Source organism: Mytilus galloprovincialis, chromosome 9, assembly GCF_965363235.1.
Source record: "Mytilus galloprovincialis chromosome 9, xbMytGall1.hap1.1, whole genome shotgun sequence".
Classification (NCBI taxonomy): domain Eukaryota; kingdom Metazoa; phylum Mollusca; class Bivalvia; order Mytilida; family Mytilidae; genus Mytilus; species Mytilus galloprovincialis.
In genome coordinates, this window is record NC_134846.1 from 33,944,245 (window position 1) to 33,964,195 (window position 19,951).

At 33.3% G+C, this 19,951-nt stretch overlaps 1 protein-coding gene across 1 annotated transcript in view; it reads right to left on the bottom strand.

Moving 5' to 3' along the window:
- LOC143044862 (eukaryotic translation initiation factor 3 subunit B-like) overlaps positions 1-9,813 on the bottom strand; it is a 34,982-nt gene extending 25,169 nt beyond the window's left edge. The window contains exons 1-3 of the mRNA XM_076217063.1: positions 9,642-9,813; positions 3,964-4,156; positions 1,579-1,698 (exon numbers count right to left, since the gene is read on the bottom strand). Coding sequence (XP_076073178.1) covers positions 1,579-1,698; positions 3,964-4,156; positions 9,642-9,780 — 452 coding nt within the window. The 5' untranslated portion in view covers positions 9,781-9,813. The remainder of the gene's footprint in view (positions 1-1,578; positions 1,699-3,963; positions 4,157-9,641) is intronic.
- Positions 9,814-19,951: the final 10,138 nt, after the last annotated feature.

Below are 19,951 nucleotides of genomic sequence, written 5' to 3' on the forward strand. Positions count from 1 at the left end.
ACAATATTTTGCAATTCGATATTTCTTGCTTACTATTCTGGACAAAGAAAGATAACTCTAATTAAATTTTTTTTTGATATTTCACAATATTGTGCAATTAGATATTTCTTGCCATTGCGCAATACTGTGCAATTGAAAAGACTTGCTATTGAACAATACTTAATATAATAATTTTAGATCCTGATTTGGACCAACTTGAAAACTGGGCCCATAATAAAAAATCTAAGTACATTTTTGGATTCAGCATATCAAAGAACCCCAAGATTTCAATTTTTGTTAAAATCAGACTAAGTTTAATTTTGGACCCTTTGGACTTTAGTGTAGACCAATTTGAAAACAGGACCAAAAATGAAGAATCTACATACACAGTTAGATTTGGTATATCAAAGAACCCCATTTATTCAATTTTTGATGAAGTCAAACAAAGTTTAATTTTGGACCCCGATTTGGACCAACTTGAAAACTGGGCCAATAATCAAGAATCTAAGTACATTTTTAGATTCAGCATATCAAAGAACCTAACTGATTCATTTTTTGTCAAAATCAAACTAAGTTTAATTTTGGACCCTTTGGACCTTAATGTAGACCAATTTGAAAACGGGACCAAAAGTTAAGAATCTACATACACAGTCATGACAGTTAGATTCGGCATATCAAAGAACCCCAATTATTCAATTTTGATGAAATCAAACATTCAATTTTGATGAAATCATACAAAGTTTAATTTTGGACCCTTTGGGCCCCTTACTCTGTTGGGACCAAAACTCCCAAAATCAATACCAACCTTCCTTTTATGGTCATAAACCTTGTGTTTAAATTTCATAGATTTCTATTTACTTATACTAACGTTATGGTGCGAAAACCAAGAAAAATGCTTATTTGGGTCCCTTTTTGGCCCCTAATTCCTAAACTGTTGGGACCTAAACTTCCAAAATCAATACCAACCTTCCTTTTGTAGTCATTAACATTGTGTTTAAATTTCATTGATTTCTATTTACTTAAACTAAAGTTATTGTGCGAAAACCAAGAATAATGCTTATTTGGGCCCTTTTTTGGCCCCTAATTCCTAAACTGTTGAAACCAAAACTCCCAAAATCAATCCCAACCTTCCTTTTGTGGTCATAAACCTTGTGTCAAAATTTCATAGATTTCTATTCACTTAAAGTTATAGTGCGAAAACCAAGAAAATGCTTATTTGGGCCCTTTTTGGCCCCTAATTCCTAAAATGTTGGGACCAAAACTCCCAAAATCAATCCCAACCTTACTTTTGTGGTCATAAACCTTGTGTTAAAATTTCATTGATTTTTATTCACTTTTACTAAAGTTAGAGTGCGAAAACTAAAAGTATTCGGACGACGACGTGATAGCAATATACGACCAAAAAATTAAAATTTTTGCGGTCGTATAAAAATGTGAGTTCATGTTAGCCATGTGATATCGCTGTTGCATTTTTAGCAATAATATAAACATCCCGATAGTTTCTGAATTTATAGTGAAGTGAAACTGTAAACACAAAATTGATTTGGGGGTTGACATGTGGGTTGGATCAGGGGGTAGGCTTAATAAACAAACACTTACTTGTCAAAATCTGAGAACAAATTAACAGAAAAAGTATGCATTTTGTCCAGTTTGTATCCATTAGCCATTTTGACAGCTTCCAAGGCATGTACTGGAGAGGAATACTCGATGAAAATGTATCTGCAAAGAAAAAAACTCACTTAAAATTGTAAGGGAAATAACTCAATTCATATTTCTTTTCTACCCTTTCACACAAACTACAAAACAAACATTCAAACTGAACATCACATATACATGGTGTAACATGTATAATACTTTAGGAAAAACATTTGAAAAAGTGGATTTAAAACAGACAACCCAGGGATGATTCCAGGTGTTTTCAAATGGGTCCCTTGAATATCAAATTGGGAATTTTTATTCTAATTGGGAATTTTTTAAGCATAAAATTTTAAGACGAAATAACATTATTTTCCTGTAAAAACGGAAAATGTATATTAAGTTTAAACTGTACACTGATTGTTCATGTTAGTTGTAACATTTTGAATAATTTTGGATGGGCTACTGTTATTACAGAACTGGTCAATTGTCGAATTCAGAAAAGCAATTACAAAAGTTCATATACCTAATTGATAAGATATTTAATGCATTGAACCAGTGTTCTTTAAAATTATTTGGATCCTCTTCAAAACTTTTGAAATAGTTCCATAATGATGACATCGTATTTCATGAATGGTCTATCATCAACATTATTTTCGAAAAACGCTCAAACTTTTGTCTTTAGAGGAAATAATTTCTTTTACAAAACAAGTTTTCATCTTACTGTGGATTCATTTATTTTCGTGGGTATCAATTTTCGTGGATAGAGAAAAAAAGACGTTTCGTGGTATACGTAAATTCGTGGATCGCTGATTACAGCAACAACAATTAGATACGTAATTCGTGGATTTCTTTTTGATTTAGGAGATCATATAACATCCTTGGTTCGATCAATAATAAAACAAAACAAAAAAGAAGGAATTCATTGAAAAAGTTTTGAATTGTCAAAATCCTCGCTTAATTGGTCATTCTAGGTTAAAGTGTTCATTGATCACTTCGATTACAATAATGGGCAGAGACAACTAATTATTTGTTTGTTTTACAATTTATAAATTCTTGTCTGAATTCTATAAGGCATTCAAAACTTTATGATTGAAAGCTAATTTCCCTAATCACGATATAGTAAACAGTGATATAAGTATAAGGTGTGAAAATAAATGTTCCTGTCATAAACAATATTACCTACGGGCAATATCCCCGTACTTAATCCTATTGATTTTTAATCACTGGTAAACCAAACTATGACACGGTAATTAACAACTTGCAGTTATTTTCCATGAACAGTTTTAATCAATTTTAAAAAGTGAATTATCACTGATATTCGATATATTTATTATAGATTTAATCAAAATACTTGTATCTTCTTTCAATAAAAATCACGTGTTATGTTACAATGTTTATCGCTAGTCAACACTATACTAGAACTGCATAACATAACCGAAAAATAAACATCCAACTCCATACACATTTCTCGGGATTATTCTTCGTTGAATTCTTAAATTCGTGGTTCGCTGTGACCAACGAAACCCACGAAAATTGGTATACCACGAATAAAAATGAATCCACAGTATTATATAATCGGCTCTGCTGGGCGATCTGCTTTTACGAGATCGGCGCCCATTAAACTTTATCCATCAATGTTATATCAAATTTGAATTTGCTCTCTGCCGAAGTCTGCTTTGACACCCATTTTTATCAACCTGCTGGGCGATCTGCTTTTACAAGATCGAATACTTCAATAACATATTAATCAATTGAATTCGGCCGCTAAAATTGTTTGCCACATGTTGACATAATTAAATCGTTGTAAATAAAATGCGATCGTAAACAGCATTCTTATCCGGATTTTAAAACGTTTTGACAACAAACTATGAAAAATTATAGTTGCCTTGATCGCTGACAGAAACTTTTCCGGAAATATCGATTTTTATTTCATTTTCCTGAATTGGGAATTCATTTTCATGTACATTTTTTGGGGGGCCGCTGGCCGATTTAAGGGCCGCTCGCGGCCCCAAACAATATAGTGGAATCATCCTTGCAACCATACCTTCATGTTTCAAAATTAAACATGCTTGAGTCGAATCAGAAATTTCAACTGTGGTTTCATTTATGAAGTGGAAGTTTTCGTAGGTATCAGAATTCGTGGATTAGGAAAACTTGCATTTTTGATGATGAATGATTCCAAATGTTTTGCCAATCTCTGCATACAAGGTTTGTAGAAAATTTCTTCATTTGTTGGACATTTGAATTGGTAGTTAACATACACCCATGAAAATTGGTATCGAAAGAATAATGAATAATTCACTGCATTTTATATTTCAAAACTCAAGATGTCTTAAGGAGACTTACCCCTTCGTTTTGTCCCCATCTGTAGGATAATATTCGTTAACAATTTTCCCAAATTTTTCAAACAGTTTTCTAATAACTTTTGACAACTTTTCTTGACGATCAGGACCAACTTCTGGGACATTGTCTACAACAATAATGTTATCAATCCCATCAGACTCCTTTGGCTTAGATTTCAATAAATCTCCAAGTAATTCTGAAAAAAAAACAAGAGAAGTTTCTGTGATGTACATTTTACAGTAGAAAATGCAAAGCTATTTGAAATCTCAAATTAGTGATTTTTCCTATTCATGTACAAACTCACAAATGATATACATGTAAGCCCAAAGAAGCATGCTTTTAAGCATATCTTAATTTAAGGAAGTACATATGTACGCTTGTCATGTTTTGGGATTTTTGTAAGATTTTCAGAATCCTCTGGTTTAATCCATTTGAATGCCTTAAAAAATTTGCCCGTTAACTCCTATTTTTCTTTTTATAAATCTTTTACATGTATGATGTTTAGCCATCTGTAAAATGTGTTAAAAAATTTTAATTATTTTTTAATAGTTTTTGAGAACTTAAACTTGTCAAATGATACAGCTATGAAAAGTCAAGAGAAAATATTTTCCCGCCAAAATTTCAATGGCTAATATCTTGAAAACAAGCACATTGACCTATATATTGTTTGCTCTTTTAATTTCTTTATTAATCCCCTATCAGTATATACTAGTGTTTTGAAATGCTAATTATTTTGAAACTGAGAAGCAAACTCCCTTAAATATCTTGATTACTTTCCCCAGCAAATCTCAGACTGTCTCTAGAGTAATAAACAATTTGACAAGGTTTGACTGAAACTTTATATCCAAGGGCGGATCCAGCCATTTTCAAAAGGAGTGGTCCTAACTCAGGATAAAAAGGAGGTTCTGTTTTTATGTCCCCATTCAAATGCATTGACCGTCCAAAATAAGAGGGTTTTCAACCCGGCAACCCTACCCCTGGATCTGCCACTGATGTTGTAAAAAGTAGTTTTTTAACAAAATTGTTATCAACAGAATGAAAGAACATTTTGGAACTTGTTGATGAAATAGTGTTTAATGTCAAGTGACAAATATTATATATCAAGGATATGAGGGACAATCCCTTGTTAGGATGGTTGTGAAAGGTATCAGGTTCGTTCGTGCACAATACACTTTCGCACCCTACATGTTCGTGCCCAATTTTAATTCAAATTCCAGTTGAATAATTGGAAAATCATGATTGTTGTTATAAATTGCTTTGGTATAAGTAAAACATTAAAGATTTTAAATGAAAAACACAAAAGATAATTGTTTTTAACAGCTTGGTTGGTCCCTTTGATCTGAAACAATAAAATATAGCAATACACTATTATAACCAAAACATAAAATTTATTCAACACACAAAAAAAAAAACATAGTCACAATCTCACTTTATATTGAAACAAGTCAATGAAACAAAGTTCTAGCAATACACAAACCAAAACATGATTAATTGTTATTCAACACAGGGGCGTAGCTAGGTATTCAGTCAACTGTAGGCACCAATCGGCAGGGGGTCTGGGCCCCCAGCAGGTACAGGGCAGAGCCCTGGCAGGGGGTTCAGGGGGCAAAGCCCCCCCCCCCCCCCCCAACCCCACAGAAAACAGTTTTCAGCGTTTTAGCTGCCAAATTTTATGTACAAAAATACTAAATTTACTGGTTATGTAACCATGATAATTATAATATACATGATGAAAAGTTCGAAGAATTATAAATAATGTACCATAACATCTGACTGGTGAATTGAATAACACAGTACAATCCGTAATATATTTTTTTTTATTTACAATATGCATTGCCCAGCATAGATCAGCGTATCCCTTTAATTAAGCAGTACACCGGTCCTGTTTGGTATTATCATATCTATTCCGTTCTGATTGATATATATGGACCATAATTTGGTATTCGGCCTTTGGTTTCTTTTTGTATCCTTTTTTATAAGTTCTAAAACTTTAACTTTTATTCTGTGGGTTGTGTTGGTGTTAGAATAGTATTAATGGAACAATCGAGTTTTTCAAGAAAAAATTAATACATTTTGATTCACCGTTTACGTGACAGGAAACCAAACAGGAAACCAATCTTTATTTTCTTTATTTTGCACAATATATTTCAAAAGACATAAATGAACACCATTACTAGTGTTACTTGCTTCATGTTAATATTTAAAATCTATTCTCAATGTTAAATTAAAGATTTTTTTAAACGCGACAGGAAACCATAAGAAACCATTTTTTTTGTTTTATTTTATTGCAAAATCTGCTTAAAATAATCTGAACAGTATACTTTTTCTTAAAATCCATCTTAAATGTAACAGTATTATAAAACTCCTAAATATGTGCTTGTTTTGAAAACAATTAGTACAATTTATTCAGAAATTTCCATCTTTTCTTCATTGATACAGGATACCATAAACGTTGTATCTTGATGTTTTAGCCAAAAAAATGTATTTATATTTGGTTTTGAAATTCCAGTTATATACAATTTATTCCAAATCATTGGCAATGTAAAATTCTTTAAATCCAGTAAAGAAAAAAACTTTTAACTTGTAATTAAAATCTTTAAAATAGGCACCATGTGATATTTGTGACCTGTACACCATCTACATGGTTTCCACATTTTAACCTACTTTAGTGGGCTAAAATCAATAAAGTACTTCCTTTCAAGTCATGCATGGTAAAAGTTTACTTCTCCTGTGACAAGTTTATTGTGTTTCTGAAAAGTGTTTGCAGAACATGAGTAAAAAAAAAATAATTAAAAATTGTGACAAAGATACCAACTTTGTACATTCCAAGTGTAACAGTATATTAAGATGTATTTTTTATTAAATTATCTTTATTCACCTAAAATATCCAGTAATATTTACTGCTGAAGCAAAATCAATCCAACGAGCATCGGCACAATGATAAGAGACGTAATGTCGATTGAATTTTCCAAGGACCCTTTACATCATTATCCGGAAACGAAGTGTGTTATAACGTCTGTCAAATCTGAAATCGATTTTGTCAAGTCATTGGGCATTTATTTTCACTTACGATCATATGTAACATTATGCACATAGGAAAAATAATAGACCCCTGGCGCAATCTCTTTGAAAATTGTATTTTCCTTTTTTAAACAAGACAAAACAAGTCTACAGATTATGTTTGCTAACATGCCATTGGAAACAAAAACAATGTTTAGACCTAGTTTTTCATATATCCGGCCGTAAGGGCGTGATCACATGTTAGTCACATGTTTCACGTATGACCGGAAATTATTAGAACTTAATGACAAAAACAATTTTAATAAAAAAAAAGAAAATAACTGGACTTCTGTTTCGTGTGAAATGTAACACATAACGATAACATCATTTTCAAACTTAATTATTACGAAGAACAAAACTAGAATGTAAATCATCTCTGATTTACCTGTTTGAACATCTCTCGAGAGTTCATATTTGCATATTGTTATAAAGAATTCTATTACAACAAAGCAGATTACATCATCTAAAATTTGCGTTACGAAATCGGAAACCAAAGTAACGCTAGTGTTCTTACACCTGCTACAGAAATACTTATAGTTCTCGGCATTTTCTTCTGACTATTCTTATTGGTCGATGTTCTTTATTATTTGAAAGCAAAAGTTACGAATTTGCCGGTGACGTTTATCTATAAATCAGTCAGCGTTATGCACTTCGGAAGCGAAAAGTAACGCGAGAAACGACACAAAAAATACGGTCATATAATCTTTGAAATTTGTTAATTACAATTTTTTTTCTAGGGCAGAGTAGCATACACTTGTATGTTGATAAAAATAAAGGCATCTTTAGATGTAGTTACAACTTTTCTTACAGTAATACACATTTTTATCACTTTTCTATCGTTATAGGAAACGAGCCCAATAGCAAATTATGGTCCATATGTTTTACTTAATTAATAGTACATATTGACGATCCTTCATTAAAAAAACAAAATAGGCATGTAAACACTGATACTACTATTTAAGCAATATAATAGAACTATCCTTTTGGCTAGACATCAACCATCAATCTTTTGAATCTTAAACCTTCACCCTAGCCACACAAACACAGTCATAGTCATAAAAAAGACATAATCGATGCCTAAAAATATTCAAGAAATTCGTATTTCTTTATATTCTCTACTGTAAAATCCCTACCTGCTTAGGAATTTTGAATAATTGTGGCCATTACACGCAGATTTGAGAGTATTCAAAATTACTGGAAGCCAGTTGATTCATTGATTTTTTTACATCCAGTGTCAAATATGATGCAAGTTCAGGACCGTTGAAATTTTTTTTTACAATAAATACAACCTGTAATAGGTGTCGTCCAGGACGGAGGTCTGAAAATCTAAAAATGCCATGCATTGGAAAATGAGGGATTATTGGATAGGAGCAGAAATTTGCCTTTCAGTAGACCAACTACGAACTCCTCAAAGAGTTGCCTTCTCTTTACAACTACATGTAGGCATCGGATGTAATGTCCCCATTCTGACCAGACGTGACTGCGTATTTGTACATCCTGCATAACCAAACGGACGATCAACATTGGCAAGTCGGGTGAAGACAAAGTGGAAAGCTAGTTGAAAACTAACAACAACTAATTAAAAAACTCATGTGTCTAAGTTGAGGTTGTTAATAGAAGTGAAATGATCTGAACCAAAGTTTTAGTTTAAAGTTTCTATATAAGGTTAAAAACATTCAATTCTATCCAATATTCCATTCACTAAGGATGAGAGACTAATGTACACATGACATTCGATAATTAAAGAGTTTTGACAACTTCACCGACTTTCATCTACGGAAAACGTTATTATTTTTTTTAATAAAAAAAACAGATATTTGTGAAAAAATATGTGTAGGCACGTGCCTAAAGTGCCTAACAGCAGCTACATGTATGCCCCTGCAACACAAAATAAAACATTGACAGAATCCCACGCAGCTATGCCCCTGCAACACAAAATAAAACGTTGACAGAATCCCACTTTATTTAGAAAGGATTAATTTTTTTTTTAACAATACATTATACACTATCCAAAACATGATTAAGATTTATTCAACACAAAAAAAATGCTGTCTCGCTTTATTTTGAGACAATGTCAATGACAACAAATATACATGTAAGAATACACTTGACAAAACTTGATAACAAAGCTATAGTCATTAAACACAAAACCAATTAAAATTGGGTGCGAACATGTAGGGTGCAAAAGTGAAAGGGGGCGCTAACGGACCCGGATTCGGTTTGACAGAAGAGTTGACATATGGTATAGATACTGGTTGAAGACGAAATGTTGATCTCTTATCTCATTTATTTAGATTTTTGTGTTAGTAATGTAGAACAAATATAAGTTGCTTTCAGTCTCTCATGGGATATATCAATCATACAAGACTAAGTTACAACGCAAATTCTTTCTTCCCATACTTCATCTTTTTTTTATAGAATTGCGGATAATTTCAAGCAAATCGTTGGATTCTCTATGAAATATATGGACTGGTATAGATCGATCAGGATTAAAACAAGACTTATGGGGTGCAATCAGACTAAACATCTCCTTATAAAAGTGGTTTTGAACCACTCCAGAAGTACGAAAACCATCGGAAGCACACATATGGGGTAGAAAAAAACATGTTATGAAGGTTAACCTTCGTCAGTTACATCTTCCTCATATTCATCAGGGTCACTAAAGTCTGGTTCTTCCCCGAAATCCTCAAATTCTCCGTCCTGATTCTGTGAATCAGATTTTTGTCTTCGCGATTCTGAATCGCTTCTATCAGCCGCCATCTTGAAAACCCTCGTGGATTCGCCGGTAGTTTATTGCGCAGGCGTAGAAATATAAATGTTAAACCGATGACCAAACACTAATAATAATTTCCGCAAAAAATGAATAAAAGAAAAGGAAAAAAACAGACGAACACAGAAAAATAAAGATCGAGGAGCACAATAATAACTGGCGAAGAAAAATTCGTATGGTAGTGCATAATTTTGTATCTTTTCCCATTTTTCATCAATTTTTACCTATGTTGGGACTTTTAGTCGAATAAAAAAATCAGTTAACTATGAAATGACCAATCTGAATCAATTTAACTTTTATGATCTCCGGCGACGTTTAAAGACACTGAAAAGTTACATTTAAGGAGTCTCGCTGGTATAAGATTTTCAGAAAAAAAATTAAACATTAATTTTTCATTACAAATTTTATTTATTACCTTAAGTAGTTGTAACTTTATCATATGGTACAAAAAAATCATTCCAAAGAATCAATTTGTGTTGGCCCCAGGTGACTTTTAAATCATTGAAAAAGCTCCAAATTATCTCCCTTTGGTGCAAAAATGCCATTTTTTTGGCATTCAAATTGAAATATTTTCTTAACTCATCGGTGACCTATATATATTTTTTTATTTTTGTTTTCGAATAAGCTGTACATAAACTAAATAATTGTAAAATTTAAGCGATTTCTGTAATTTAGTTCTTTTTTTATTCCGATATGGCGCTATTTTTCCTATTAGTTCAACCAGAGACATATATATACATATATACACATGTGTATATATGTCTCTGGTTCAACAGAAAAAAGGACATTAACAAAAATGTATCCTTCTTCCGAAGGCAGATTGTGAGCGTAAATGAACGGTGACCCCATTTTTTTTATTTCATTCTTCTATTTAAGTATAAGATAAAGTTAATTTATAGAAAATTATAGAGAAATCCTATATTAAATTAAAAAAATGATTTAGACCCGCGAGCCCCCTTAAATAACTTCTTTAAAGATGGTTTGATTTATTTAACTCGAAGGATGCATGTCGTTCCGTGATTGCCAGGCAAATATTTCAGCATACTAGTATTAACAATTAATTTCCATAATGTTTACAAAATGACTGAAAGTTTAGCTTATGTTGATGCTTTATGAAATAGATTAGATCGATCGTCGTTTTGTAAACTAAGAGTCGGTGCTCATAACCTTGCCATTAATAAAAAAAAAAGTTACTATAGGAAAGCGATTGTCGAACATGAAGTTGTGTGCTCGTTTTAAGGGACCAGCTGTACCAGGACAGGTTTTAGACATGAACTGCAAGATACCAACAGCAGCACGATACGTCAAGCTGATGATTATGGACAGGAGTTTGTATAATTGGCTTCATGTTGCGGAAGTTGAAGTTTTTGCTTAATTAAATAAAAAAAAAAATAATGACGCCGAATTTTGGTTATCTTAATAGCATATACTCTATGTCAGTTTTATATGTCATGAAATATTTGTGAAGCCGCATGGGATCCAGTAGCTATATTAATCATACTTTTCTCCTTTTTTCGGCCATCGCGACAAATTTTCGGAGGTGGGCATGTTGTTTTAACAATGTCTGTCGGTCTGTCCGTCCACCCCAGGGTTCCGAGTCGTGGTTGTCTGGGCTGCTCCTACATTTTCAAAGCTAGTAGTACTTTTTTTCAAAGCTAGTAGTACTTTTAAAATATGCAAGTTCTTTGGGTATATACTTAGGATGTGCAAATGATAGTTTTTAATTTAATTTTATTTTTGTGTGAAATAACGAATGATTCGTACAAGAATTACCAGTCTTACTCCTCATACGGTTTTTTTTTTATCTGTAACTTTTGTTGTTACCGGGTGTTTAACATCAGGATTTCGAATTTTTTCAATTCCCCACAATTGACAGGATGTTGAACTGAGGTATTGTTATATACCCTTTACAGCAAGTCCAACAGTTAATCTCTGATATTACACCATGAAGTACATATATATGCATTTATGAATGATGACCTTTTTTAGTGCTTAGGTCATAGATACTCTTCTTGTTTTCCGGTTGTTTTTTACGCACCGCCTAGGAGCATTAAGTTTTTAGTTTTGTGCGTCCATTCGTTCGTTTGTCCGTCCCTCTGTCCTGTTTCAGAGTTTTCATGACGTTAAAGTCCAATCAACTTGAAACTGAGTGCACATGTTCCCGATCTAATTCTAAAACCTTTCTAATTATAATGCCAAATTAAAGTTTTCACTCCAATTTCACTGTCCACTGAACATATAAAATGATAGTGGCGAGCTGGGCATCCGTGTACTATGGACACCTTCTTGTTTTAGATTTCTTTAATGTTTTAACTTGTGTTCACTTATGTAATGTGTTCTTCCTCTCATCCATTCAATCTTTCAACAGCAATAACAGTAAACTATTGACAATACTGCTTAGTATGACAATTAGAATAGAGGAACATTCAGCATTATTTCCTTTTTCTATGTGCACTGAAGTATACTATTAGTTTAGGACCCGGCTATAAAAGCACGCCTTCGGGTGCGGGATTTTCTCCCGGTGTTGAAGACCCATTCGTGGCCTTCGGCTGTTTTTACTCTTGCAAGGTCGGTTGTTGTGTCTTGACACGTTTCCCATTCCTTTCTCAATCATAATGAGTATAAATCTACCGGTTGATACTATATTCCAGGAATTGTGTTTCCTATCTTGTTTTCCACGACCAAGGGTTGTTGTTTATGTGGAAACTATTGAATGGGCAAATTTGATGTCATCCTTTCGAAAGTTTTGTATGCAGACACCATCATAATTTGGTTGACATTTGAAGAACCGCAGATACTAGCATGAGGGTCTGAATGGTGGTCTGTCATTTCTGAATTTTGAAATTTTGAGGTTTTTTCTTCATTCTTTATAGTTTTTTCCCCCATTTTTCTATATTCTTTATATGTTTTCCCATTTTTCTATATTCTTTATATGTTTGCCCCTTGTTATTCTTTATCCTATATTTTTGTTTTTTTATTTACTGACCGGTGAAGTTTTAAAATGAGGTCAAGGCCAGGCGAAAGCTGCAAGACAGACATGCACACCTTTCACAAATTCCATACACTAACGATTTGTAAAGTCTTACACTAAGTATTTCATAGGTCAATAAAATAATTTCAATCAGCACGTGATGTTGGGGTTAAAAAGGGAAGACCGCAACCTCCCAACATCACATATCACACGTCAATGTAGATAACTGTTTGGAATAAATAATTAAACATCGATTCATTGTATTTTATTCACCAGCAATTGAATTTTAAAAGTAAGAATTTATCTTCTGATTTAATAACTTAGTTTGGTATTTAAAACTTAACTTAAATTTATAAAAGATAAATAGAAATAAGTTGAAACAAATTTTACTATTTAGATCACAGATCACATATCACACTTCAATGTAGATTGCTGTTTGGAATATATAATTAAAACATAATTGTGTTTTATTCACCAGCGCCAGGCCTCGAAAGAATAAGTGTCCGAGATGATGGACAAGCCAGCAGAAGGTATTACATAGACCTGAATATGAGCGAGCTAGTATTCCCCAGATCAAGTGCCAGGTCTCATCTCAAGATTCTCCGAAAGAAGCTAGAATCCCCCGTATACATAATTGCGTGTCAAAGTTCCCCAAGTGAGAGATAGCAGTCCCCCGATATTTAAGAGTGATTAACGTTTTGAAGGGAAAGGGGAGACAACCTGACAGAGCAGCGATTCTTCCCCCTTTTCCTGCATTACACATACACCAAATTTATTGACCTTTTTAGGTATTCAAGATTGTGACCTGGTCCAAAACTGAACTTTCTTCATTGGTCCACGAAACAATGTCAATCTTAGTTCCGACTTACGAGTAGACAATATACCAAATGTAGCAAATAAAGTACAACCGATTTCAATAAGTGTGTAGCTAAAGGTTATCTCTTTGATTAGCTTGTTTGCTAGCTGAATCGTGAAGTCATTGATATGTAAGGTATACTACTCTCCTCCCAAATTAGCCTAGTCCTACATACAGATGGATTGGTTATCTGTCGGACTAGTCTACTTATAACTAGAGGGTAGTTTACCAAACCTAACAATGACTTCACGATTCAGCTAGCAAGCAAGCTAACCAAAGATATTACCTTTGCCTACACACTCATTTAAATCGGCTGTAGACGTTTCAAAATGGCTATCTCCAATGAAAGAAGGCAAAACAAATATAACCAGATGCTCCGTAGGGCGCAGCTTTATACGACCGCAGAGGTTGAACCCTGAACGGTTGGGGCAAGTATGGACACAACATTCAAGCTGGATTCAGCTCTAAATTTGGATTGTGATTAAAAAGTTGACACAGCATAGGTTTCTGACACAGAATGAATGTGGTCTAATGAACTTAAAATACTTTTTTTTCCTTTGAGCAATTCACTATGCTGTTGAATATTAATCCTCTCAAATATTTGCTATTGCACAATGCTGTGCAATTGAAGATTTCTTGCTATTGCGCAATACTGTGCAATTGAAAATTTCTTCCTATTGCACAATACTGTGCAATTGAAGATTTCTTGCTATTGCTGAATACTGTGCAATTGAAAATTTCTTGCTATTGCACAATACTTAATATAATAATTTTGGATCCTGATTTGAACCAACTTGAAAACTGGGCCCATAATCAACCAGATGCTCTGCAGGGCACAGCTTTATACGACCGCAGAGGTTGAACCCTGAACGGTTGGGGCAAGTATGGACACAACTTTCAAGCTGGATTCAGCTCTAAATTTGGACTGTGATTAAATAGTTGACACAGCATAGGTTTCTGACACAGAATGAATGTGGTCTAATGAACTTAAAATGTTTGTTTTGCCTTTGAGCAATTCACTATGCTGTTGAATATTAATCCTCTCAATAAAATTGAAGAAATAGCAATAACTACTCATTTAAATACATCATAAAATATTAAAATGTAAAAAAAGTGCTTGTTATCACTGAATGGTAAAGATTATTTTAATTTATCAGTTGTTAGTAAAAGTAAAAATATACATTGTATATTGTATAAAACAATGATTTAAGTTGATTCAACTACTATTTTGGACAAAGAAAGATAACTCCAATCAATTGAAAATTTCTTGCTATTGCACAATATTGTGCAATTAGATATTTCTTGCTATTGCGCAATACTGTGCAATTGAAAATATTTGCTATTGCACAATACTGTGCAATTGAAGATTTCTTGCTATTGCTCAATACTGTGTAATTGAAAATTTCTTGCTATTGCACAATACTGTGCAATTGAAGATTTCTTGCTATTGCTGAATACTCTGCAATTGAAAATTTCTTGCTATTGCACAATACTTAATATAATAATTTTTGATCCTGATTTGGACCAACTTGAAAACTGGGCCCATAATAAAAAAGTACATGTTTCAGCATATCAAAGAAGCCCAAGAATTCAATTTTTGTTAAAATCAAACTTAGTTTAATTTTGGACCCTTTGGACTTTAATGTAGACCAATTTGAAAACGGGACTAAAAATTAAGAATCTACATACACAGTAAGATTTGGCATATCAAAGAACCCCAATTATTCAATTTTTGATGAAATCAAACAAAGTTTAATTTGAACCCGATTTGGACCAACTTGAAAACTGGGCCAATAATCAAAAATCTAAGTACATTTTTAGATTCAGCATATCAAAGAACCCCAAGGATTCAATTTTTGTCAAAATCAAACTAAGTTTAATTTTGGACCCTTTGGACCTTAATGTAGACCAATTTGAAAACGGAACCAAAAATTAAGAATCTACATACACAGTTAGATTCGGCATATCAAAGAACCCCAATTATTCAATTTTTGATGAAATCAAACTAAGTTCAATTTTGGACCCTTTGGGCCCCTTATTCCTAAACTGTTGGGACCAAAACTCCCAAAATCAAACCCAACCTTCCTTTAGTGGTCATAAACCTTGTGTTTAAATTTCATAGATTTCTATTTACTTAAACTAAAGTTATGGTGCGAAAACCAAGAATAATGCTTACTTGGGCCTCTTTTTGGCCCCTAATTCCTAAACTGTTCAGACCTCAACTCCCAAAATCAATACCAACCTTCCTTTTGTGGTCATAAACCTTGTGTTTAAATTTCATTGATTTCTATTTACTTAAACTAATGTTATTGTGCGAAAACCAAGAATAATGCTTATTTGGGACCTTTTTTGGCCCCTAATTCCTAAACTGTTAAAACCAAAACTCCCAAAATCAATCCCAACCTTCCTTTTGTGGTCATAAACCTTGTGTCAAAATTTCATAGATTTCTATTTACTTAAACTTAAGTTATTGTGCGAAAACCAAGAAAATGCTTATTTGGGCCCTTTTTGGCCCCTAATTCCTAAAATTTTGGGATCAAAACTCCCAAAATCAATCCCAACCTTCCTTTTGTGGTCATAAACCTTGTGTTAAAATTTCATAGATTTCTATTCACTTTTACTAAAGTTAGAGTGCGAAAACTAAAAGTATTGGGACAACGACGACGACACAGACGACGACGCCAACGTGATAGCAATATACGACGAAAAATTACAATTTTTGCGGTCGTATAAAAACTGCAGACCAAGTATTATGGACTTTCCATAGCGGTTCCCTTTTAAAATGACCTTATAACCAAGACAAGAGTACACACACTGAAATGTCTATCCTTCTTTATTAACTACTTATTTTATGTTGGGGTCGTTTATAGCTTGCTGTTGACTTTGATAAATGACTATGTTGAAGAACATACTTTGACCTATAATGGTTTTCTTTTACAAATTGTGACTTGGATGGAGAGTCTTCTCGTACCACATCTTCTATTAATAGTCCTAAAATAAAGCTTTATACACGTACCACATAAACTTAATATGATCCAAGAAAATGAGGTCAAGGTAAGATAAACCGAACAAGAAATACATGTACTCCTTACAACCATTTCATGCACCAAATATAGTTGTGAACTTAAACCTATTGCTAATAGTTTCTAAGAAACCTGAGACTACTATAACACATGTGTTATAGTAGTCTCTGAAGAAACAGACTAAACGAAGAAAACTCAACATTGACCAATGAACCATAAAAATGAGACCAAGGTCAGATAAGCCATACCAGACAGACATGTACACTTTACATTAAAGAACCTTAGTGAGCACGCTCACATACCCCACGTCCCCACATTGTCATTGGAGAAATTAAATAAGTATAAGAAAAAAAAATTGTATAAGAAAAAATATTGAATAATAATTTCCTGTCAATATACATAGTATGTCCTTATTATCTACAAAATTTCATGAAATTCTGTTGTGTGTTTTCAGAGGAGTTGAGATGACAAACTGTTGCAGAAGTACATTGAGGCAAATAAGTTCAAAGGGGCATAACTCCTAGAAAAAAAATTGAACCGTAATTTCCTGTTGATATGCACATCTACATAGTATGTCCTTATTATCTACAAAGTTTCATGAAATTCTGTTGTGTGGTTTGAGAGGAGTTGCGATGACAAACTGTTGCAGTAGTACATTAAAGGAAATAAGTTCAAAGGGGCGTAACTCCTAGAAAAAAAATTGAATCGCAATTTCCCGTCGATATGCACAACTACATAGTATGTCCTTATTATCTGTAAAGGTTTCGTGAAATTCTGTTGTGTGGTTTGAGAGGAGTTGCGATGACAAACTGTTGCAGTAATACATTAAAGTAAATAAGTTCAAAGGGGCGTAACTCCTAGAAAAAAAATTGAATCGCAATTTCCCGTCGTTATGCACAACTACATAGTATGTCCTTATTATCTGAAAAGGTTTTGTGAAATTCTGTTGTGTGGTTTGAGAGGAGTTGCGATGACAAACTGTTGCAGTAGTACATTAAAGGAAATAAGTTCAAAGGGCTGTAACTCCTAGAAAAAAAATTGAATCGCAATTTCCCGTCGATATGCACAACTACATAGTATGTCCTTATTATCTGAAAAGGTTTTGTGAAATTCTGTTGTGTGGTTTGAGAGGAGTTGCGATGACAAACTGTTGCAGTAGTACATTAAAGGAAATAAGTTCAAAGGGGCGTAACTCCTAGAAAAAAAATTGAATCGCAATTTCCCGTCGATATGCACAACTACATAGTATGTCCTTATTATCTGAAAAGGTTTCGTGAAATTCTGTTGTGTGGTTTGAGAGGAGTTGCGATGACAAGAAACAGGACTGACGGACGGACGGACGGACGGACGGACTGACGGACGGACGGGTCAAAAACATTATACCCTGCGCAACTTCGTTGCGTGGGGTATAAATATATCTATGCATTAACTTTAGTTGACCTATTGCTTAGTATCTAGGAAACAACCTCAACCATGAAAACTTTACATTGCCCAATGAACCATGAAAATGAGGTCAAGGTCAGATGATACCTGCCAGACAGACATACACCTTACAATCCTTCTATACAACAAGTATACTTGAACAATTGCTTATTGTTTTAAGAAAAACAGACCAAAAACACAAAAACTTAACACTGAGCAATAAACAGTGAAACTGAGGTAAAGGTGTCAGACCACCAATTAAAAATCCCTATCTGTTCAACCAAATTTTGCAATTTTCACAGCTTTCTAAATATTTTACCTTAAGTTTAACTTCATAGAAACCAGGTATATCCTTAATTGTACATGTATCAGCTTTCTACATGCCAATTTTCACCATACCTTTAAAGCCTTCTAACAAAATAACCGACCTTCAAACGGAGGTACTAAAAAAAAAAAACCTGGTTTTCTGGAAATCTAAAATTAGTATACTATGGTGCGCATTAATCCTCAATTTTAAATGCAAACTCATAGATAGGTAAATTTTGGCTCAAAATGATCTAGATATATTTCTCTTTCACCAAAAGTTTTATTTCTGCAAATTTGTTGGTTAGTTTAAGTAAACAAGGACATCAAAAGCACTATATTGTGTCAGAGTAGGGCTACTTTCACATACGTTCTAAATTGAAGGGAGTAATTGGTGGTCTGACACCTAAAGGTCAAATAAAACCTGTGAGACTGACATGTAAATAATAATAGATCAAATCTCAAAAAATTAACTTTAACCACTGAACCATGAAAATGAGACCAAGATCAAGTTGGACATCTACACCTTACAATCATTCCATACACCACATTTAGACCTATTGCTTATAGTATCTGATATATGGACTTGACCACAAAAACTTAACCTTATTCACTGAACCATGAAATGAGGTATGAAGACCTTGCATGGTATGCACATACCATATATTAGTTATCCTATATCCTTATCATAATAAGAATTAACATAAACTGTAATCACAGATAAATGTCTTGACTTTTTGTAATTTTGATAATGCAAATGTTGAAATTAAAATAGCAATACTATAACATGCTAGTTATGCAAATTTTCAGTAGATAAACAACGACTGAAGGTACATGGCTATGGAAATGAGATGTGCCAATGTGAATACAACTGCATACCAAATACCATGACTTATCATAAGTCGGTCCTTTTAAACAAACCTAAACACACACATTAACTTATAAACTAGGTAAAAGTTTCAAAGTCAATGAACCATATTGAGGGGGTGGGGCTTTATAATCTCCATGGAAATAAGACTTCAAAATCCTAATTAATTTGCATAAAAAATGTCATTGACTTAATATTTGCATGACATCTTGAACTGGTCTAATTTACAAACTTATACATATAAAAAAGAAGATGTGGTATTATTGCCAATGAGACAACTATCCACAAAAGACCAAAATGACACAGACATTAACAACTATAGGTCATCGTACGGCCTTCAACAAAGAGCAAAGCTCATACCGCATAGTCAGCTATAAAAGGCCCCGATAAGGCAATGTAAAACAATTCAAAGGAGAAAACTTACCGCCTTATTTATGTAAAAAAAGAACGAAAAACAAATATGTAACACATAAACAAACGACAACCACTGAATTACAGGCTCCTGACTTGGGACAGGCACATACTGTGGATTCATTTATTTTCGTTGGTACCAATTTTCGTGGTTTGGGAAAAACTTGCATATTCTTGATATTTAATTTCGTGGTTTTGGCAAAGTCTACACCCATTCCTTTAGAAAATTTGTATTTCGTTGAACATTTGAATTCGTGGTTCCCCTGTACCCACGAAATCCACGAAAATTGGTATCCAACGAATATTA